At 38.3% G+C, this 24,736-nt stretch overlaps 1 protein-coding gene across 4 annotated transcripts in view; it reads right to left on the bottom strand.

The window, feature by feature from the left end:
* Positions 1–24,736, bottom strand: part of STK4 (serine/threonine kinase 4) — an 89,474-nt gene that overhangs the window by 56,409 nt on the left and 8,329 nt on the right. For all 4 annotated transcript variants that reach the window (XM_036323435.1, XM_036323436.1, XM_036323437.1 and 1 more), the window contains exons 3-9: positions 20,173–20,301; positions 17,720–17,834; positions 14,179–14,343; positions 12,839–13,006; positions 10,378–10,515; positions 7,621–7,749; positions 6,828–7,014 (exon numbers count right to left, since the gene is read on the bottom strand). In XM_036323435.1, the coding sequence (XP_036179328.1) occupies positions 6,828–7,014; positions 7,621–7,749; positions 10,378–10,515; positions 12,839–13,006; positions 14,179–14,343; positions 17,720–17,834; positions 20,173–20,301 (1,031 nt within the window). The remainder of the gene's footprint in view (positions 1–6,827; positions 7,015–7,620; positions 7,750–10,377; positions 10,516–12,838; positions 13,007–14,178; positions 14,344–17,719; positions 17,835–20,172; positions 20,302–24,736) is intronic.

Raw genomic sequence — 24,736 nt, 5'->3', positions numbered from 1 at the left:
AAGCCTATTGTGGTAAAAGAAGTGTTAAAATACCTGTAGTCCTGTATGTTCTATTTTTCATCCTTGCAAAATGCTATCATCTGAGTCTGAGAGAAAGAGACAGATAACACACAAGGGAGGCAATGTTACAACAATCCCCTTCAAACAACTGCAGGTGGAAAGAAAATAGGCTGTGATTCAAGAATTTCCATTTTATGCAGCTCCAAAATTAGTATCTGATGGATGGTGGTGAAATAAAATCACTTCAACAAGAGCCTGGACTTTGGTTTTAACATGAGGAAACTCAGAGCAACAATAGGAGTCTTCATGAGATGTAGGACTTTCTGCAGAACTATCAATATAGAATGTTTTTACCACATAATATCATCACAGTAACTTGCCTAAAACATGCTTCTGAGCTATCCTAACTTAATTATGCCACTATGCTTTAAAATTCTATCTCAAAGAGATTAATGTGGCAATTGCTCTAGAATAAAAAATTAATATCTAACATAAAGAACTATGGCAAATGAGTTTAAAAAAAAAGGCTATTCTCAAAGAACTCATTAGATTGTTGTGTAGGCAACACAGAAGTAAATTAGATGAAAACCAAAGAGGCTAGGCAACAAAAGCTATAAGTTGTCATTATTGATATTTATTTTGATACATATCAGTCAGTTCTGCACAAGAATTTGAAAGTTTATTTTTAAAATGTATTCAATTACTTGGTTAGGGCCATTTTAGCTGATAATAGTTTCAAAACTATACACATGGTAACATGATACATATAGAGGACATCAATTCTGGTTAAGAATTCTGAGAAATCCGGGAAGAGAGAAGAAAAGTTTAAACTATTTTGACAGATTTAGGCTGGTTTCAGTCTTATTTGAACTTTGCCATGTATGAGGGAGGTATCCAAACTCCTACCTAAATAAAAGACATTGCCCTAGCGTTGCTGTGGTTATTTAAAATAAATAATGGCGCTAATCTTGAAGAAACCCTACCATAGAAAGGAGACGTATGAACACAAATGGGAACACGTTATAAACTCATAACCTATTACAGAGCTCCCTCTGATGGTCAAAGGAAGTACAAGAATCCCAACACTCACAGAACCTCTCATGTCACTTCAGGAATATGTCCCTCGGTTCTTAGGGACAAATTTCTTCTATAGCCCTTATAAAAAAAACCCAGTTACATAAACAAATAGCAGAAGCCTCCCAAAATCCCCAAACTGATATTTTATCCAGACATGTGTTTTCAAAAGTAGTGTGGGCCATGGTTTACCAATATGGTTATTACAGGTGCTCTGGAGGTATCTTATAAAGCAATCAAATCTCACCTCACTCTAATTTCTTCCTTCCAACTGCATTCTAATTCTTTACTATAGACTCAGATCTCTACAACCAAATATACTCCCTCATGTAACAATATCATTAACCTATCAACAGAGGCAGACCCCCTTTGAAAATCACCCACCTTTTGCTTCTGGAAATCCCGGGGAAACATGTAGAGTAGCCTGTTATTCAAATACCCAGCAAGGAGAGGTATATTCATGTAGGCTGAGGCTTCCCAACATAGGACCTATAACATGAGTCTTGGTCCTGCCCCTCAACAGCTTAAGGGGCTCTGCTGAGAAGCAGTATAATATAATGATTAAGAGTATGAATTTTGAAATCAAACACATCTGGCATCAAGTCTTGGCTCTTCTATTACTCACTATGTAATCATGAGCAAGTAACTTAACCACTCTGCAATTTAGTTTCTGTTACCACAAAATCAGGGGTGGTGATGGTGGGGATACTAGATGGCTATATTTACCACACAGCATGGTTGTAATGATTAAAATAAATGTGAAATGCTTATAAAGAATTAAGCACAGAGCCTGATATATATCACATGCCAAGGTATTACAGATTATTATTAAGTTATAATGTCTATCCTCCTGAGTATAATAAATAATTTATGTATAATAATTCTTTCTAAAAATAAGTATTTCTGGAATCCAGAAGCCAGCAACAGTCTGACCATGAATTTTGGTGAGTTGTATATTACAGGTCTAATGCCCATTAATGTTAGAGTAGGCTTCCAAAACAAATCAGGAGTTTAGCAGAAAGAAGCATACACTCTGGAGTTCTTTCAGTTCCCAGCTCTACCACTTCCTGCCATGTGACCATGAGCAAATAACCTCTCTGAACCTGTTCCCTTATAGAGAAACTACAGAAATATTGCTGTAGACAGGTCAAGATGACTGAAAGAGCTGAAGCGTGAGAGGCCTACCCTCCTGCTCCAAACACATAGAAATTCAAGATTTAAAAACAACAACAACAACAAAAACCACAGTAATGTTTAAACCCAAGACAGGAAAGTCTGCAGATGGCACAAGCAAGGTGGCCCATTGGTAAAGCCAAACCAACTAGTTTGAATACTGATGTGAGAATAAGAATTGGGATAAAGACAGGAGCCAAAACACATCGAGGTAGAACTCAATTCCCAGCATAAAAGTAGGAGCCAAGACTCAAGGACATGGCTTAGGAATGGCTTAGGGATGGAAAGAGTCAACTTCTAGAAATATAATTCCTGGGCTGTACCACAAGCATACTGCAGAAATGAGAAATAATCTAAAGACTGCTCTGGAGAGAACTACCCCTAAGGGCCCCAACAAGGATGCCTACCTATTAGCCATGAGTGATATGATTTTTATAAACATGTGGACTATTAGAGCTATAAAAGGAAAGCCCTGACCGGTTTGGCTCAGTGGATAGAGTGTCGGCCTGCAGACTGAAGGGTCCGGGTTCGGTTCTGGTCAAGGGCATGTACCTTGGTTGCGGGCACATTCCCAATTGGGGGTGTGCAGGAGGCAGCTGATCAATGTTTCTCTCTCATCGATGTTTCTAACACACAATACAATACACAATCTACAATAGGTATTATAGAAGTGCACACCTAAAACCTATATAATTTTATTACCAATGTCACCCCAATAAGTTCAATAAAAATTTTAAAATGAATAAAATAATAGTAATAAAATTAAAATTTTATTGATTAGGGCACTGAAGTTCATACAAGGAAAGTGAATTATCCAACATAACACAGATAGTATCTGGGTCAGGCTTAGTCAAAAAGACTCATTTAAATGTTTAAAAATCAGTTCTGAAGGTATGATATGATGCTTGAGATTTGCTTTAAGTTAATTCAGCTTGTTATTTTCCTTGGGAGAGGGAGCTTAAAATATGATGGACAATGAGTTAATCATTTTTGAAACGGGGCAATAGGTCCATTGGAGTCATGATATTATTCTGTGTAATTGTGCATGTTTTCAATTTTCCATAATGAAAGTTTAAATAACTCCTAAAATAGTAAGAGACAAAGATCTCAAAATAAGTGGTAAATCTGTCAAACTTGTGACTCAAAAACTGTATTATAAAGCCTGCAGCAGATTGTTTGTGAACTAAGTATATTTAATATCACTCAGCTGTGCTGTTGAGGTTTTAATGTTTTTTTCATCATGACTATAATAAAGATGCATTTTCTCATTAGGCATGCTGAAGCTATCCAAGCTCAGAAACTGCACAACAACCCATTGAATTAATTAGCACTTGAAATATGAAAATTACATTTGGAACAAAATTAATTCTTTACATTAAAAAAGGCAGATTTTCCATAACCTGTGCATGCACAACACATGTTAATGGGTCAGCCTGGATATATTACACAGTGATTATAATCATGTGCATAATTAAAGCCCTTCAAACAAGAAGAAGATATGGCACTCAGAGTCAAAGAAAAGAACTAGAGTATCAGCAGCTTCTTACTGCAAAAAAAAACCTTCTTAACAAGTCACATGGCTACTTAGAAAAAAGAAAAAACTAAATTTAGTTCATAGCATTCACTTGACAATTTATGTAACGCCACGCACAATATATCTAGAGTGCTTCAACCTTGAGTTTAGGGGATAAAACATTAAAGAGACTAGCAGGGAGTGACAAATGTCACTCTGTAAATATCCATTTTAAGGCCATAAAAAGCAGTGAGAGGAGGAAGAAGGGAGGATAAGGATTCTTAAGGCAATCATAGTTCAAAGTCCTAATTTAGAGGACACCATGATATCAGAAGTATTTTTGATGGTTTTTTATTTTTCTGATAAATGCTAGAAAAAATTTTGGAAGAAAAATTTAAAGGCCTATAATCCTATTACCAATCATAGCTACTTTAAAAATATATATGTTTTTATTGATTTCAGCGAGAGGAAGGGAAAGGGAGAGACAGATAGGAACATCAATTATGAGAGAGAATCGATTGGCTGCCTCCTACACACTCCCTACTGGGGATCAAACCGTGACTTAACGCTCAAACACTGAGCAACAGTACTTTTAATATTTGGTTTATTTCTCTCCAGCTCTTTTATTCAGTCAGGGGTTTTTTTCAGTCATTTTTCTATGCACATATTAACATGTTAATTTATTTATTTTTTACTCTGGTAAAACTGGGTCATGCTAAAATTTTGTTACCTTCTTTTTCCTTTTTAAATATATTTTTATTGATTTCAGAGAGAAAGAGGGAGAGATAGAAACAGCAATGATGAGAGAGAATCATTGATCAGCTGCCTCCAACAAGCCCTCTTACTGGGGAGTGAGCCTAAAACCTGGCATGTGACCTGACAGGGAATTGAACCATGACCTCCTGGTTCATAGGTCAATACTCAACCACTGAGCCACACTGTCTGGGCGATTCCTTCTAAATATTTCCCCCAAAACAGGATTTTTAATATTTTTGTATGGTGTAGTATTCCATCCTATGGTTGTATCATAGTTTATTTGACTAACCATTTTCTACTAAACATTTAAATTAATCCAGCCTTTTTTTTTTTTTACAACTTTAAGTAACATATTTGAAAAAGTTCTTGAATATAATTTGCTTATATCTTCAATTATTTTCTTGGACCAGAGTCCTAGAAGTGAAATTTACTGAGTCAAAGGTTTGAACTTTTCAAATTCTTGATACATACTACATTCCAGAAAAGTTACATGAGTTACATATCCACTAATAGTCTTACTACTCTTTCCTATCTGTGTGGTTCTGGTCAGAGGTCAAACACAGATGATGAGCAAGCCGTGGCCCCAAAACAAAACAAACACACAAACAAAAAACCTTTTCCCTTCAAAAACAAAGGGTTGCCCGGCCAGCATGGCTCAGTGGTTGAGCGTCACCTGGAGGTCACAATTCGATTCCCAGTCAGGGCACATGCCCAGCTGCAGACTTGATCCCCAGTGGGGGGCATGTAAGAGGCAGCCAATCAATGATTCTCTCTCGTCATTTATGTTTCTATCTCTCTATCCCTCTCCCTTCCTCTCTGAAATAAAAAAAGAAAGAAAGAAAGAAAACCCCAAGGGGTTGGTTATAAATACAAATACCTGAAAGGTGAAACATAGAGAGAAATCCCTAAGAACCACACAGCCCTGCAACTGTCTCAGCCACAATAGACCAGCTGCAGTTCCCCTGAACTCACTAGCCTTTCTCTTGCCTCCTCGAATTTGTGAGCATTGTTCCCTTTGCTGGACCATCTCCAACCCACACTACTCACTTGCCAACCAGCTTGCCTTTTTCCTCCAGGAATTCTTCAGTAAGCCGCAGTCTATACTAAATATTCTTCCACTCTGCTTCGACAACACCCTATATTACCTCTATTTTAGAACTCATTTCATGGACTGAAGTATAATTAACGGTCTGTCCCCCACACTAGACAATGAGTTCCTTCAGGGCAGGGTCTGTTTCTTCATTTCCTGTTGCATTTTTAGCATCTACAAAGTACCTGGGATACGATAGGCACTGGAGAAAAATTTATTAAATGAATTAATCAATCACAAACAGAAGGTCTAGGGGAGGGGTTAGAGAACTTTTTCGGTCTGTAAAGAGCCGGACAGCAAAAATTGCAGGATTTGGGAGCCCCGGCGTGGTCTTAGTCACCAACACTCAACTCTGCTTCACCAACACTCAACTCTGCTTCTATAGCACAAAAGCAGTCATAGACACTATGTAAGTGAATGGACATGGCTATGTTCCAATAAAACTTTATCAAAACCTGGTGGCATGCCACATTTTGGATGTGGACCATAGTTTGCTAATCCCTGATTTAGAGGAATAAAAAAAAAAGATGATGAAGAAAAGATGAAGAGACTTACTGCTTTAAACCTATGCAAAGTTTAGGCTAAATTGTACTTATATAACTAAATTACTAGCATTTTATACTCTCAAATTCCTTTCTTCTGTGACTTGGTCTGTAATGCAGAGTAAGGAGAAAGGAAATAACTAAGAAGGTAGGAGAGGATGGCATTCTGATGGGGGCTGAGCTCAGGTGTCAAGCCTCAGGCCAAAAAGGATCAGAGGGATAAAAAGTAGAGATGGGCTTAAACTCAAGGGATTTGATAGGACTTTTAAGTGTGTACAGTCATTCCGAATAGATTGGCTGAGTATTGGTAAACCTGGGTTAGACACACAAAGTATAATGAAAAAGAAGATAAGATATATACAGTCAACAGCTCAGAATTTCAATAGCTCAGAATTATGCATCAGATCAATGCATGTGCTTGCCTCCACAGATTCAGGAAAAGGAGGGAAATGACATCATTCAATGAGAGAATGGCCATTAATGCTTTCTTGCCTCTGACTCACATGCCAGCTTTCCCCTTCCCCAAACCCGTGCCCTCACCACAACCCCCATGTTTCTACTCCTTTGGTTGCAGCAATATGAGGCCTCAAGACTGAGCCTGAGTGGACCACGTGAACCTGTCTTCTCTGGAATGTATAAGGTCTGCCCGAGAAGTTACTGTATTTGATCAGAGCCTTACTTTTCATAGTTCCTTCCTCTTCCTCATCCTCTGCATTGATCACCATGGTGCCCAGCTGTGACAGCAATGTTCCGTCGTGCTCAATCATAGTATTGGCTCCATCACTCATGGTGCTGGCTACTCGGACAGTGCCCATCTCATCACCTGCTGCTCGAACCATAGTACCAGAATCCAATTCATCCTCCTCCTGTAAAAGAACGGACTCTCAAATTGGAGCTAATTGGAGCAAAAGTGAGTTTTCTGAATTACTATTACTCATCTTGGTGCAAATATTTCTGGATTTGACACTTACTCAGATTCTAAACCTACTTTGTAGAACTGGGAACACTCTTATTTAACCAAAGATCATAAATTTACCCAAGTGAGAGTAGTGTATCTAAAGGACTCCCTTCTTCTCCCCTTCTTAATAGAGTTTGCAACATATATCTAAAGATCTATGCACACCCTTGGAATCTCAGGGTTTTGAGGGAGTCTATAAGTGTAAAATCTACATATTTAGTATGAATCCTAGGTTCCCCAAAAGGACACAGAAAAACCAAGCCTCAGACCTGAGCATCCTCTTTGCAGAATAAAAAGGTGCGTTGAATAACAGATGAAATGTGTAAGTGTCTTAGGAAGCACTATGAGAAGAGCACGCACAGGTGAAGCAAGCCTTGGTCCAGGACAGGACAGAGTCCTGTAAGAAGAGTCTCCAGCTCCAGGCTGATCCAACATCTACACGTCTTACCTGGCTTAGCAATCATGAAATAACAAGCATTAATGCCCGAGGCCCAAAGCCAGGCCTGCCACTCACCGAGTTTTCTTCATCCTCGTGGTCCACCTCCCGCTGCTGGGCTTCCTGGCGTTTCAGTTTCACATCCATGGCTTCATTAATTAAGTCCCGTAGTATCGACACTCCTTTGGCGCTCTTGACAAATGGGTGCTTAAGCAAGAAAGTGACAAACGCTGGGGACGGTTTATAAGCACCAGTGCCAAAACAGTGCCTGGCACACAGCAGGTACTTGATAGTATTTGTTGAATCAGTCGCTGAATCTAATCTTTCTCTTTTTGCTTTGGTCAACAGCTAACCCACACTCACTTTATAACCGAGCAGATGCATAGTCAGGCTTTGCCCCCCCCTTTTTGGCCTGGCTAAAACTGCGCCGCCCTCTGTCAGATCTAGAGATTCTCAACCTCCTGGAGGAAATTTTGTAATGTTGGGAGCTTCAAGTTACAATGTCTGAAGAACACAAACAGCACGGGAGGACAGGGACACCACAATCCTGCAAAGTGGAACCTCTGGCACAACACACTGTAGCACATTCTGCACATCTTTCAATGTCTCCGAGTACATGTACACCCTGATAAATAATACTGAAAACTTTTTCCAGAGATAAGCAAAAGGTCTAGTAATTTGGGAGGTAAGTTTGGAGTAGAGGTTTAAATGGAATAAAGACATTGTTTAGAAATTACTGAATAATTTACTCATCCTGCTTATTCTTCCTATTCAGTGTACTACAGCATTTCCAACTATTTATTTAGGTAAAAACAAATTTAATGTAAAAGTGTAGTTACTGCAGAGATACTAAAATTCGTCACAAAGACACTTGAAACACAGGGATATTGCTGAATTCCATTTATAAAAATGAAGTTTTTTAATATTAATACCAACAACCAAAGTGTCCTTCGATAGAGGATTGGATAAAGAAGATGTAGTACATATCTACTATGGAAAACTCAGCCATAAGAAAAGACAAAATACTGCCATTTGCAACAACATGGACAGACCTTGAGAGTATTATTCTAAGTGAAATAAGTCAGTCAGAAAAAACTAAAAAACATGATTTCATTCATATGTAGGATATAAAACTGGAACTCATGGACACAGACAATAGTGTGGTGGTTACCAGAGGCAAGAGAATAGAGAGTGGGTGAACGGGGTCTAATATATAGTGACAGAAGATGGTTTGACTTTGGGTAGTGGACACACAGTATACAGATCTTATATCATAGAAATGTACACTTGAAACCTATATGATCCTATTAATCAATGCCACCCAATGCATTTAATTTTTAAACAATAAAACAAATAAATATTAATACCATCTTACATATTTGTTGTTTATAGTACAATTGTAAGAAATCTCTGTGAAAGGTGGGTGGATGGGTGGGAAGAGATCAACCAAAGAATTTATATGCATATATGCATAACCCATGGACACAGACAATAGGGTGGTGAAGGTGGGGCTAGAAGGGATCCATGGGGGATAAACGGGGACATACTTTCAATAATAAAGGTTTTTTTTAACAAAGAAATCTATGTGAAATCTATCTTTCTACATGTGAAAGTTACATGTGGAAATTCTTTTTTTTTTGGGGGGGGGGAGGGTTGTCTGTTGTTTTTCCAAACTTACTCTGATATTGTCCCCAATGTTTCTCTTTTTAATCCCTTCTCTATTCCCCACCACCCATGAAAGGATATGGTCTCTAAGTACTCTATAGATTGAAAGTATGCCTCAACATGTGGTGGGCTCATAACATAGGAGATATCTTTTCCATAAAACTTTATCAGAACCCCAGCCAGGCAGGAGAAGAATTTGCCACTACACTTAGAAACAAGACCCAGCTCATTTGCAAGAATATCATATTTGCTGTTCTTTCCAATTGGAAAGCTTATAAGATAATTTCCTGCCTCGTATCATATACAAATAAGTCTGGCCTGCTATTACTTACCATTGTTTTATGCCAGTGCCCACCCATTCATATTCCTGTATATCGTGAATGGAATGGTTTCTGTTCTTATTACTGCTCTTACATCTAAATTCTTTCATGATGATAGGTACAGGTCTCTAACTATTTCATTATGCCTGTAAACTGAGTAAGGCTGGAGCATTTCTATATTGATAACTATGTTATTTTATTATAAATTATTATCTTTATATGTCTCCGTTATATCATATACATTATATTGATTCTTTTAAAATTATGGGCATAAACAGGTTTATTATCTATGAGTTTCATTCCAGAAGAGTAATGAGTGTTAAAAAAGTACATATATATAGGTTGTCCCAAAAAATGTATACACTTTGAATAATTATAAAGGCAGTGTTTATTAAAAACTATTTCATTTTCAAAATTAAGCCATCAGCTGTTAAAGTGTGTATACATTTTTTGAATACCCTGTATATATGGGGACTGATATGGTTGAAAACTATTGGCCCAGCTAATAATAACAGCAAGTATTTGTCAACCCATATCATACTATCTGTAATATGTGTAAAGCATTGTTCAAAGTTATACATATTATGTCATGTAATCTTCAGGTGCTCACTAAATGTCAATTCCCATTCTCTAATCCCATAGAGCCCTATATTTTCTTGCCATATTGTCTTGTTCAATGACTTAACATTCTTTTCTATGTCTTTTTGACTCAGTTAGGACCAAACCTACTGACAAGCAGGAAATGTCTTATATTTTGTGACCATCTCCACACAGGTGTAGGTGGGTTAAAAGCATCTTTTGGTTAGCATGTGAATGAAATACAGAGGGAGCACCTCAGGGTGATTCATACCTGTAGGAGTTGAGTGGCTGTGGCTCTATGCTCAGGGCTCTTTACAAGACACTGCTTCACAAAATCCATGAAGCTATCTGACCATAGTTCTGGCTTTCGGAATGTGGGAGGAGGGTTGGTAGGAATCATAAAGATTGCCTGGTTAAAAAAAAAAAAAAAAAGTAAAATAAAAGTGATGCTTCAATTAAAATGTAACTGGAAATACATTTGAAGTTTGATAAAATGATTTTTCTTTTATCCACTAAAGAGCCCACCCAAATTCCAACAAAAGTCTAAGTATTCAAAGTAAGAAGTCTGACAATTAAAGAACTTGACATAAATCACTCTCTCCTTCCCCCTTCCTGCCCTCACCTTCTCCCTCTTTCATATGTATCCTTGTCCCCCAAACCTCACAATATCCACCAAACTTTTTAAAAATATATTTTTTTAAAAGTTGATTTTTAGAGAGAGAGCAAGGGAAAGGCAGAGAGAGAAACACTGATGTACTGGGGATCGAGCCTGCAACCCAGGCATGTGTCCTGACCAGGAAATGAGCCAGCAACCTTTTGGTGCACAGGACGACTCCTAACCAACTGAGTTACACTGGCCAGTCCGAACCAAGCTTTTTAAAATTTTTGTTAACCACAGTACATTGCCTTTCAAAGTAAAAAGGCAAGACCTAAGAGCATCAATATCCTAAAGATAAAACCTCCGCAGAGCTGTCAAATTTCCCTCCTTCCTAAAGGTACCACCACCACTGGCTATAACTAGTTACTGCAAGGAGACCATAAACTCAGAAGTCCCCAAAATCATAAGGGAGTCATTCCCTTTCAAACCAAACCAATTCAACATACTTAACAACAACAACAAAAAATTGGCCTACTACATTGCAGTTAATTGAGTTTCCACTAAAAGAGCCACAGTTAAAAAAACACACACACACAAAAAAACTCTTTGCAATAATCAGCTTAAATTATAGTCTTTAAATCTAAAAATATAACCAGTAAATAATCCTACCCTTCCCCACGTCTGCACCTCCCAAAGAGAGGGGAACTTATCTCGGGGCCCATGAATACTTTTTTAAAAAACTGTTAAGTCTTTCAGTAGACGAACTAATTAATCAGAGAAGAGAAGGAGCTGGGTTGGGAGGCATAAAGACTATAAAGCCCGAGGAAGGGTGATGGTCTGGTAACAGTGCTGTGGTGAGGGGTCCTGTGGGTGGTGGTGGTAAAGCCCGGAAGCCCCTCAGGGTGTTTTGGTGGAGAGTAAATCTATGGGTCCTTAACACACTAGAACAGTGATGGCGAACCTAGGACACTCATTGTTTTGGTTGATTTTTCTTTGTTAAATGGCATTTAAATATATAAAATAAATATCAAAAATATAAATTTTTGTTTTACTATGGTTGCAAATACCAAACAATTTCTACATGTGACACAGCACCAGAGTTAAGTTAGGGTTTTTCAAAATGCTGACACGCCGAGCTCAAAAGGTTCGCCATCACTGCTCTAGAAGTAGATGGAGGGTGGCGAGTACAGAGCCTCCAGATCAGTGGTTCTCAACCTGTGGGTCGCGACCCCTTTGGGGGTCGAACAACCCTTCCACAAGGGTCACCTAAAACCATCAGAAAACACATATTGAATATATAATTACATATTGTTTTTGTGATTAATCACTATGCTTTAATTATGTTCAATTTGTAACAATGAAAATACATCCTGCATATCAGATATTTACATTACAATTCATAACAGTAGCAAAATTACAGTTATGAAGTAGGAACGAAAATAATTTTATGGTTGGGGGTCACCACAACATGAGGAACTGTATTAAAGGGTCGCGGCATTAGGAAGGTTGAGAACCACTGGTCCAGATGAAGGAGGGTGGTGATCTACAAACCAAAACTTACAAATTTAAATACCTGCAAGAGCCAGGCAGGAATAAGACAACACAAGAACCAGGCTGGGTGTTAGTGACAGGCGTTCAAAAAAAATAGTTTGCTTTCCTCTTACCATTTCTATCCAACAAATTTTACTATAAGACAAATTGTACTAAAGACAAACGTTAGAGAAAACACTGCAGTATGTGACAACTGATACGTGGTAGACAGGGAACTGTGGAGACTGATGAAGTGGAAAGCCCATGCCCTGTATAACGGAGAAGCGCCAGTTAATGTTATATTAAAATGTGAGCAGCTAAAATAAAAAAATATACATTGCACAAGTCACACCAAGCATTTCCATGGCCTATGTCCTGCCTAGGGCTATCAATATGGCCTCTGGAATGAAGAGGGGTAAATTATACTTTAAGTAATTAGAGACTACAACTAGTGGAAGTGTATCATCTGGAGTCCAGACTAACATTTAATAACATATCATTAATTCATTTGTCATTTGGTACCTAACCAAGTAAGTCATTTAACAAACTTTCTAATGATGACCAGTAACTAACCACTCCACTGGTTTCCCATCCATTTCCTTACCCTCATTGGATGGATATCGGCATATGGGGGCTTCCCTTCAGCCATTTCTATGGCAGTTATTCCCAATGACCAGATGTCTGCCACACAGTTGTACCCAATTTCCTGAATCACTTCTGGAGCCATCCAAAATGGTGTTCCTATGACTGTATTTCGCTTGGCCATAGTATCCTAAAATAGAAAGGAGAGAGATCAACACTAAGCATCAAAACTATGAAGAAAAAAAGACTTTTCCAACAATAAGAACTGTCTTACACCTGAAATACATATAAAAACCATACTCAAGGCATGACCAAGCAAGTCACAAAAGAATTCAAATGACCTAGAGACATAATAGAGTCTCAGTTACTAAAACACAAAAAATAATAATCCTTTGTAATAAAGAGGTAATATGCAAATAGACAGTCACACCATCGCACAAGATGGCCGCCACAAGATGGCCAGCAGGGGAGGGCAGTTGTGGGCAATCAGGCCTGCAGGGGAGGGCAGTTGAGGGGGACCAGGCCTGTAGGGATGGCAGTTGGGGACGACCAGGCTTTCATGGTAGGGAGGGCAGTTGAGGAGGACCAGGCCTGCAGGGGATGGCAGTTAGGGGAGACCAGGCAGGCAGGGGAGGGCAGTTGGGAGCAACCGGGCCGACAGGGGAGCAGTTAGGCATCGATCAGGCTGGCAGGGGTGTGGTTAGGGGGTGATCAGGCTGGCAGGCAGAAGCGGTTAGGGGCAATCAGGAAGGTAGGCAGGCGAGTGGTTGGGAAATAGCAGTCCCGGATTGTGAAAGGGATGTCGGACTGCCGGTTTAGGCTTAAACCGGCAGTCGGACATCCCCCAAGGGGTCCCAGATTGGAGAGGGTGCAGGCTGGGCTGAGGGACACCCCTGCCCCCAGTGCATGAATTTCATGCACCAGGCCTCCAGTCAATCAATAAAAACCCTAAAATAAGATAGACAAAAATTAAAGATTACTAAAAACTAATGTTGACAATAGCTGCCCTCCCCTGCCGGCCTGATGGCCCCCAACTGCCCTCCCCTGCCGGCCTAGTCACATCCAACTGCCCTCCCCTGCTGGCCTGATCGCCCCCAACTGCCCTGCCCTGCCAGCCTGATCGCCCCCAACTGCCCTGCTGGCCTGATCGCCCCTAACAGCCCTCCCCTGCCAGCATTAATGTGAAAGAGATACATCGATTGGTTGCCTCCTGTACTCGCCCCAGACCTGGGCTGGGGGTTGAATCTGCAATCCAGGTCATGCCCTTGATCAGGAATTGAACCAGCAATCCTTTGGTGCATAGGCCAACACTCTAACCACTTAACAACACTGGCCAGAGCAACAAGTAACAGTTTTACTTACTGTAAGTTGACCTGCTACCCCAAAATCTGCAAGTTTTGCATGTCCTTCTGTATTTAGCAAAATATTTCCTGCCTTTATATCTCGGTGTATTTTTCTCATAAAATGAAGGTATTCCAGTCCCTTAAGCGTTGATTGTAATATTGTAGCTATTTCATCTTCTGTTAACTAAAAAAGAATGAGAAATCAAAATGAGAAAAAAAAAGATCCAAACTCCTTTCCTAGAATACAAATATAAGATCTTATTCAGCCTGTAAACAGCATTTGACAGCAATGCCACTGCTACACTAACAATTCCCAAAGTTGTATTTCCAGCCCAGATCTCTTCCCAAATACGAGATTCATATATCTGCCTACACAACATGTCCAATGCATACCTAACAAGTATCATAAGCATAATATATCAAACTCAAATTCTTTATTTCTGCCACTACCCTACCCTTCTCCTTACCACTCACCCAACCTATTCTACTCTTCCCAGTCTCCTCTCTCTCAGTAAAAGGCAATTTCATTCTTTCAGTTGTTCTGCCCCAAAACCTTAAGGCCATTCTTGGCTTTTCTCTGTCTTCAAAATATATCCAAACGTATCCTCTGTAATCATCCTGGTCCAAGCCACCATCAAGTCCTACCTGAAGTATCCTAATAATTTCCTAACCAGTCTCATTGCTTCTGCCCTTGACCCTCTGCAATGTATTTTCCACACAGAAGCCAGAAAGTCTAATAATTAGGTTAAGTCACACTTCAAAAGAAGTAGAGCCAAGACTAAAAGTTAGGTCTTTCTATTCCAAAATCCCATATTTTCTGTACCACAGTATACTCCCTTCTGAGTGAGTTGTTTGTCATAAGGGGAACTGAGTGAGAACTTGTGGGTTGATTTTGTTTAGAACTCGGACTGATCAGATAAGTGTTCATCATTCAAGAAATACTTTTTTCAGGACCCTACTGTGTGTCAGGTGACTTTCTTGGTGCTGGGGATATAGTAGTAAACAGATCAAAGACATTTTTAAATGCAAGGTATGTTTCCAATAGGGAAGACATCACAAAAATAGATATACAAAGAGATCAACTAAAGGACTTGTATGCATGCATAGAAGCATAACCAGTGGACATAAGACATTGGGGGATAGGGGAGGCTAGGGGACTGTCTAGGGCGGGGGGATAAAATGGACACATATGTAATACCCTTTGTAATACTTTAAGCAATAAAAATTAAAAAAAAAAAAAAAGAATGCATAATATGTCAGATGGTGATAATGCTGCATTGACCAATAAGGCAGGATAAAGGAATAGAGAATGAAGATGTAAGCCAGATCTGCTCAAAACCCCAATGGCTTCCTCAGTCACTCCAAAGCCAGTCCTCACCAAGGTCTTACATGAGCTGGTTCCCAGCTACCTTCATCTTCTACCACTCTCTCTACCTTGCTCATTCTGTCTCAGCCATCTAGGCTACCTTGATGTTCCTCAAACCCTCTGAGCACACTCCCACTTCTGGGCTTTCTGACCTGCTGCTCTCTCTGTCTACAATGCTCTTCATCTAGATTTCTGTATGACTTGCTCCCTTACTGCACTCTCTGTCTCTGATGTCACCTCATCAGAAAACCAGAGAGGCCTTCCCTAGCTCCCTCCATTCCTAGATGATTCATTCTCTATTCCTTTATCCTGCCTTATTGGTCAATGCAACATTGTCACCATCTGACATATTATACATTATTTGCATACCTATTTATGTAATGTCTTCCCTATTGGAAACGTACTCTGCATTTAAAAATGCCTTTGATCTGTTTATTACTATATCCCCAGCACCAAGAAAGCTACCTGACACACAGTAGGGTCCTGAAAAAAGTATTTCTTGAATGATAAACACTTATCTGATCAGTCTGAGTTCTAAACAAAATCAACCCACAAGTTCTCACTCAGTTCCCCTTATGACAAACAACTCACATTCAGAAGGGAGTATACGGTGGTGCAAAAAATATGGGATTTTGGAATAGAAAGACCTAACTTTTAGTCTTGGCTCTACTTTTTTAGCTGTGACTTAACCTAGTTACCAAGCTTCTCTAAGTCTCGGTTTCTCAATCTAAATGCAGGGTATGTTTCCAATAGGGAAGACATCACATAAATAGATATACAAAGAATGCATAATATATCAGATGGTGATAATGCTGAAATAAAAATATCACTTTCCTTCAAAAGTGTCATGAAAATGAAATGATATAAGGTATGTTAGAATCCAGTAACTACTACACTATCAACCCATCAATAAATATTTAAGGAGCATCTATTATGAGCCAGGCACTATGCTAATAACATTAAAAATAGCTAACAATTACTAAGCATTTATTCTATACTAGCCACTATTTTTGTAATCTCATTTAATCCTTACAATTAACAAATGAAGTGTGTACTATTATTATCATCACCATTTTATAGATGATGAAGCTGAAGCACAAATTAAGTAATTTGTGCCAAAGGTCACAGCTAATAAATGATAGAGCTTGCACTAATGTCCAAGCAAACACTATTGGCAAGGAAGCAAGCTAGAGTTTGGGGTACCGTCTGTGGCCAAAGGACAAAGCTTGTCATTTGTTTCCTGGCCCCTTACTCTAAACAGCTGAACTAATCACTATGGTAGCGCTGCCCCAAAAAAATATATGTGAGCCACAAATACAACTTTTAATTTTCGAGTAGCCACATTTAAAAAAGAAAATAACTGCCGAAACCGGTTTGGCTCAGTGGATAGAGCGTCGGCCTGCAGACTGAAGGGTCCCAGGTTCGATTCCGGTCAAGGGCGTGTACCTGGGTTGCGGGCACATCCCCAGTAGGAGATGTGCAGGAGGCAGCTGATGAATGTTTCTCTCTCATCGATGTTTCTAACTTTCTATCCCTCTACCTTCCTCTCTGTAAAAAATCAATAAAATATATATTTTTTAAAAAAAAGAAAATAACAAGCAAAATTAATTTTGATAATACATTTTATTAACCATACATGTCCAAAATATTATCATTCCAACATTAGTTCAATATAAAAAATTATATACTTTTTACATTATTTTTTGTAATAATTCTTCCAAATCTGGTGTGTATTTAATACTTACAACACATTTCAAATCAGACAAGCCATATTTCAAGTCCTCAATAACCATTTGTGCCTAGTGACTATCATGTAATCACAGTAATAGCAAATAATCTTTCACAGAAAGTATTCTCTTATTAATAGGATGCAAAGGAAGTTAATCTGTGAACATTATGGGTAGGAGAAGAAAAACTCCAAATTGAAACATTTAAAATTTATTGTTTAAGCACTAGATAGTCAGTTTTATCTCAGTATGAAATAAGCAAAGCATGTAAATATCACTGGATTGGAATGTTGTCAAAACTGCCACATTTAAGAGACATTAAAGAGCAAAGAGGGGGGAAACATGGAAAGGGGAAAAACCTAACAGTCATCTCTCTAGATATGGTAGTAGGAGAGCACACCAAAGGCAGAAAAAAGAAGATGGCATAAGAGACTAGCTCAGTGGCATTATTCTAGAAGAAAACTTACTGTTTTATTTCGTAATCGAATGATATCAGATACAGAACCAGCCCCACAGTACTCCATAACGATCCACAAGTCTGTGTTCTTAAAATAACTGCCATAATATTTGACTACATGAGGGCTAGAGAGAGAGAGACAATATAGGTTAGTGGAAAAACCTTCAAACATCTCTATTAATTCATGCTGTTAAACACCTGAAAATTTCTCTGCTCAAAAGAGCAAGTATTCATATTTATGGTTAAAATGGGCACCCTCCTGATAAGAATGTAAACTAGTATAACTTTTTTGGAGGGCAGTAAGTAACAAAAGTGGAAAAAATGTATGGGTCCTTTAACCCAGCATTTCTAAGTCTACAATTCATTCTAAAAAAATATTACTGATATTACAAAAGAAATGATTACCATTGTAGTACTGTTTATAAAACTGATAATTTAGATACCATCTAAATGTCCAACATTAGGGAGTTTAATTACAGAATACTTGATAATATGAGATTTCCTGTTCTCTCTCTCTCTCTCTCTCTCTCTCTCTCTCTCTCTCACACACACACACACACACACACACACACACACACACGGGCAATTACATGATAATAAGTATAGTGAAACTCCAAAAAGAGATATGGAAGGATATGTATACCAAGTAGTATTTAACAATGATTATTTCTCCAAAGGAAAAAGTGATTTTATCTTCTTCTTTTTATTTGAAATTTTCCTAGATGTCACATGTAGTTTGGGGGGGAAAAAACAAAAACCCACTACAATCTATTTTAAAGAACAAATTTGGAGTTTCAAGTCTGAAGAGAGATTCCAAACAAGGAATTTCAGAGAAAAATCAAACATTCCATTACAACGAAATAATTTGCCATCTGAGAGCTACCAGCTTTAACTGGTTAGATTATTATCAGGGTTAAGTAATGTTGCATAATAACTGAAGATGCTAAAACCAACTGGGCTTCATTAACTCTCAGGATTTCAAGCCCTTCATCCTTGGGAAATATGCCAATGACAAGGACAGCAGGAAAACCCCCACATAAGTGAATATTAATGAAGACATGGATGAATAAGTCTGTTAAGGTACATATAACCACACTTGCTCACACCTCCCTAAATTCCTATGGTATTTACAGCCTCTACGAGGCAATTACTGTCAGGTACTTCCTGTTGGAATATGTTCTATACATCTTGTATTTTCAGCTAGATTTTCTGTACATTTATATGCCTGGCCTGTCCAGTCTACTCCCAGAGGATGAGAACTCGGCCCTGTATTTCTTTGTATTCCGTACAGTACTTAGCACAGAGCAGGCTCTTCAAAATACCACTTCTCTAATTACAGACATTTGTATACCCTGTTTGGAACACAGCTGCGTAGTCGCTCAAAAGTGGCAAAGTGTCAATTTGTCAACTGGAAAGAGCTCCCATAATATATCTTATGGAGGAGGAAAAGCAACCCTGCTAACTTACTCTGGTCAAGACAATCAAGAAATATGAGGTTTTTATCTCATGTAACTACCAGTGTATAAAGAATAAAAGAAAGAGAGGGAGGGAGAAGAGATATGACTGCATTCACAAGTCTGTGAGACTTGAGGACTCCAGGGCAAATTTCCTAGCAGGTAGCTCCCCCTGTCCTAATGTTGAAGCTTTACCAAAAAAAAAAAAAGGGGGGGGGGGGGAGGGAGGAGTACCAAGTTGATCTGTTGACCAAAAGAGCTTTGGAAGAATGAATGCAGCTTCAAGTGCAAGACTTTCTCATTCCCCTTTCAACTCCCTAGAGCTGGCATTGCCCCTAAGTTTGGGTTTCTCTCAAATCTAAGCAGTACTGGGGAAGCCTGCTCCATCACTGTGAACACCCATGTTGTCACGGAATTTCAGAGCAAACCACGTGCTTTTCTGCGGTCGCCTGTTGGCTTGACTTCCTGCTATAGCATTTGACAAATCTTAGTTCCTCAAAAATAACAAATTTAGCTACTCTTAGCTTGAATAATTTCTTAAAGATATAAAGAAAGGACCAATAAGACAGAAATAAGTATTCTCTTTTAACATATCTATATGTATATCCTAAGGTTTCTAAAGCTAAAAAGCATTGAATTATCTCTTCTTAACTATCTCTGGAGAAATGTTTTCTCAATAGGAAGTAAGAGATCATTATTAAAAAAAAAAAAAGCTAGCACCACCTTCTCCCTCTTCGCCTCTTCTTCCTAGTTTTGAAAAGGGCTTACTGAAAAAACAAAACAGAAAACTTTGCCGAAATAGAAACTATAAAAGTTTAGCTACAAAAACACAAACTTTTTCATTATATTTTTTTTCTGGAAAACAAACACATGCATAGTAATTCCATTAAGCGCTCCCTTCTGTAAAACATCTAAGTAAATGCAACTCTAGGCATCAAACTATTTAAACAATCACAGCAAATTCAAAACCATATTCTCTCCAGAGTTAATACCACATGTCTTTCTTTACCTGTCACATTGCTGCATTATAGAGATTTCTTTGATTATCTCCTGCAGGTCGGATTCCACAGGAACTTGCTTAATAGCCACGATCTGGCCTGTCTCTTTATGAATAGCTTTGTATACGCTGCCATAGGACCTATAATTGGAGGAAGGAGAACATTTATTAAAGTCACAAGCCAAGAGATAAATGTGGTAAATCATAAGCAACTTTCAGTTCTAATTTATATGCCGAAGTACCTAATATATGTATACTTAGCTCTACCTGCAAAATTGAGATAGCTAAAGTATGTTTGGGGGAGGGGGGGAAGGAAGGGGGGGTGGGGAATTGCCATTAAGAAAACTACCATAAAATGCATAAAATGGCACCTTAAAACTTGACATTTAAATTGTACTAAATGTGTTATGAAATTATTATAATATCTACCATTTCATGTCTGATGTCTGCCGAAAACTGTGAATCATCTCAGTTCATCCTTACACACACACACACACACACAATGGAAAAGGGGCCATTATCCCTATTACACAGGTAAATGTGAAAAGGCTCAGAGGTACTACATGACTTGGCCAAGGTCACACATAAGTGATAATTAATTGGTCAGTCCAGAATTTGAATCCAGTTGTGACTGAATACAAAGCTTTAGCTCGCTCTACATCTATTATACTGGGTCACAAACTGGAGGTCTTTGTTTCCTTGTGCTCACTCTAGTACTGAGTTTTTCATTCCTTGTTCCTCTTACTTGCAATAAAACTTAAAACACTATGGAAATGAATTAAAGGTCTAAGTCTCTTTAAATGCTAGTATCAGGTGAACAGAGCATATAACTATTCTTTTTGCCTTTTACTCTATCATTTCTTAAGAGCTTATTATGAAAATAAAAAGTATATATATGTATATTCATTCAATTTGGAGGCTAGGAGTATTAGATTTAGAATCTAAAGACCTAGTCCTACCACCACCACATTTACAGACATAGTTTTAATTTTTCATCCTGTTGTGCCTCAATTTTCTCATCTGTAAAATGACAACACAAACTACTTTACAAGACAATTGTAATGGTCAAATTACATGCCATCATCACCTTAAATAGATTATAGCTTCATTGAAATTCTGATGGCTGTCAGTGAAATAGTGAGTAAACTGTCTTTCCCATTTCCCAAATATACCTGCTTCTTCATAATGTCTTGGTGAGAAAAGGTCAAAATAGCTGAGTGCTCTAAGTAGCCAAAATGGTACTCAATATTCACTTCAATGTGTTTGTTTTTAAAAATCTATGCGGAGCATATAAAAAATTTCTACTCCATCAGAAACCTTTACATTGACAAAACTACTATAGTGATCCTTAAATGTTACATAAGCTTTTTTTTCCCCTCAAGAGTAAAGCAACCACTGACCATGTGGAGAAGACCCTTCTTCCTTGCTAAGGTAATCCTCTGATTTGTTAGGGTGGTGCACTCCTTTTCCCAGGGGATAAAGCCACTCACAGTAATCCTATTTCCTTCAGCCAATGACCTAGGTCTAACCAATGAAATTTGAGGGGAATTCTGCTGAAGGGTTTCTGGGTAAGAGAGAAGCACCCAAGGCCCATTTTTACTTGCTATTTCCTTTCTGCTTTGGTTACTGTCATGTGAGGCATGATGCTTGAAACTAATGTGGTCATCTTGAGATTATGAGAATTACACAAATGCTAAACCATTATTCAAGTCAATTAACCATTCTGGAATCTTTCACTCCCAGATTTATTATACTTAGTTATTAAATGCCCTTATTGGTTAGCCACTGTTAGTGGGGTATTTTGTTACTTTCAGCCAAAGTTATTCTTGATATGCTAATTCCCATCTGTGTGAAAATGCCTTTATTTCACCTTCATTCTGGAATGACTTTTGCTGGACACAGAATCCTTCTTTGATAATAGCTTTCCCTCAGCATTTTTCCTGCAATTTTCCAGTTTCTATTGTTGTTCAGAAGTCAGCTATCACCAGATTATCGTTTTTTTCACAAGTAATCTCTTTGTAGCTTTTAAGATTTCCTCTTCATCTTTACCATTCTACAATTTTACTAGCAGTTGATTTATTTGGCATCTCATAAACTTCTTCAATCTGAAAGCACATATCTTTCTTCAAGTCTGGAGAATTCTCAGCATTATCTCTTTATTTCCTCTTTATCTCTTCTTATATATCCTTCTAGAATTCCTCTTGGACCTGTATTAGACTTCCTCAATCCATGCTGTCCTCTTGATTTCTAACACTGTATTTCTCTGTCCTGCATTTTGTGATTGGTCCCACTTCTCTCTTCCAATTCACAAATTCTCTTTTCAGCTTCTCTAGTTTACTGTTTATCCAATTTATTAGGCCTTTAGAACTTCAATAATTGTAGTTTTCATTGTCAAGATTCCCAACTTCTTATTATTCATGGGGCTGACTGACTGTTCATATTAATAATTTGGTATTCTTTTAAGGATGTCATTCCCTCCTTTTATCTTTTTGAAAATCATAAACAAACATGTTAAATCTCTTTCCAGACTGCTCCATTATTTCTACTTCTTTGGGTGTGAATTCTCCCATTTGTTAGGTCTGCTGATTATATCATGGCAGTGGATTTGTTTGTATGAGTTTCCTTTTATCTTGAATGATTTTTCTCTATATCATGCTCACTGTCATGAGCACTCCATGATGGTTTCATAGTTCCCTCAGCCAGTCATCCAGGCTGTACAATTTACACCAGACCTCATATTAGAAGTTTGAGGGTTTTGCCCCTGAAGAGACCAGACCTGAATGCAGTTCAGGCCCAGTTCCTATCGTCAGACCAGCATCTCCCCTTTTTCTCCAGTCCACATATGATACACAAATTTATTTCAGATTTAGTTCATAGATGCAGAGCTTGTCACAGCCCATAACTTCATGTAGAAAGCCCACCTGCAATCTCTGACAAGGACAGACATGCTTTACCCCTTTCTTACTGTTTCAGATACCTTTTCTATCACAGATCCATAGCTGTCTATGTATCCTAATATTTAAAAAATCAATTTTCACTCATTATTCTTATGTATTTAAAATGAAAAGGAGAGCTCCACATACTCATTCAGTAATGTTGACCAAAATACTCTCCATGCTTCCCTATGCCATCTTGATAGCAAAGAAAACTCTGACAGTTCACATGAGCAATTAAGATACCTAATTCTACACACTGCACTTACAGTGATCTAAAGAGGATTTAGAAGGCTTACCAGTAAGCAATCATGCTCACTTACAGGCAAGGCCCTTAAGACCTGATTGCCTCCAACAGAAACTAAGTGAACTTTAACTGGCAATGATGGTGGGAAGCACGCGTTTCCCATAAGCCATACAAGGCAAGGATCAATGTAGAAAAACAGAAATATTTGAGGGCAAATTAACCAGGTGCAAGTCTTAACATTACCACTCACTAGCTATGAAACCACAGGCAAGATGTTTTTATGAATCACTCTATACACCATTAAGTAAAATAGGAGGGGAAAAACACTAGGCTCTAATTCAAAGCATTTTCCAAGTGCTGTCCAGGCATCCTGGTCTGGAGCTTTGGCTCCACTGTCCACAGATCCACACAATTTCCTTAAAATGCAGACTGACTGCAGGCCATAGAATCCAAAGCTGTCCTTTCGCCAGAGTTCATTTCACAAGGTACATGTCAGTGCGAGTTTGCAATCCATTCGTTTTCCAGAACAGTTTAAGGATGGCATGGCAGTTTGTGTTGAGAAGACAGTGCAGTTAAGGTCTTCCTTCAGGATTTTGCTGATTAAATGAGGCTTGATCAGGTTCTTTCAGTCATAATGACAGAAATTCAAGCATTTGTGGGAAGAATAATGTGGGAAGAAAGACTTGAAGCATTATTTGTTTTATCCCTGGTAATATTTTTATAGAAAAATTTCCATCGATGAGGATGTTCATGGGTCTAAAACACAATTAAAAATAATCATAATTAGCTTAGTTTTCCCTTACATTATCTTCTGTCTGTAGTTTTCTTTTCATATTCTCCAAACCAAATCAATCCAGACACAGCTCCCTTAAAGAACACCTAAATATACTTGAAGACCTAAGATTTAATTTTAATTTGACATGAGAAAATTTGAAAATGCTTCAGTTGATACAGTTAAAAATAAAATACTAGTTGCCCACTTACTGAGCGCTTACTATGTGACAAGCACTGTACTAAGTACTTTACCCCCATTATCTCATGTAATATTCAACCCTAAGAGAGAGATACTAATATCCCCATATTATAGCTGAGGCTTGTGAAGCTTCAAAATATTAAGCAATTTTCCCAAGCTCATTCGTTTATTATGACTAATAAACAGCAGAGCAAGGGTTTTAACACAGGTCTGTCTGACTTCAAAGTCTATACCCTTATTGCTGTAACACACTTCTATTAAAAAATGAAAGAAACAAGTTAGTTACACAGTCAGTTATGCCTAGCACTCTTTATCTTATTCAAAGCATAACCTGTGATCGTTGTTAGATTAAGGGCCTTAGATTCATTTCTTTGAGGAAAATAGCAAGGATGCCAAGCTAAAGCTGAAAAAGGCAGGCAGGAG

The sequence above is a fragment of the Myotis myotis genome, unplaced genomic scaffold (genome assembly GCF_014108235.1).
Source record: "Myotis myotis isolate mMyoMyo1 unplaced genomic scaffold, mMyoMyo1.p scaffold_m19_p_9, whole genome shotgun sequence".
Lineage (NCBI taxonomy): Eukaryota > Metazoa > Chordata > Mammalia > Chiroptera > Vespertilionidae > Myotis > Myotis myotis.
This window is presented reverse-complemented; position numbering and strand designations above follow the sequence as displayed.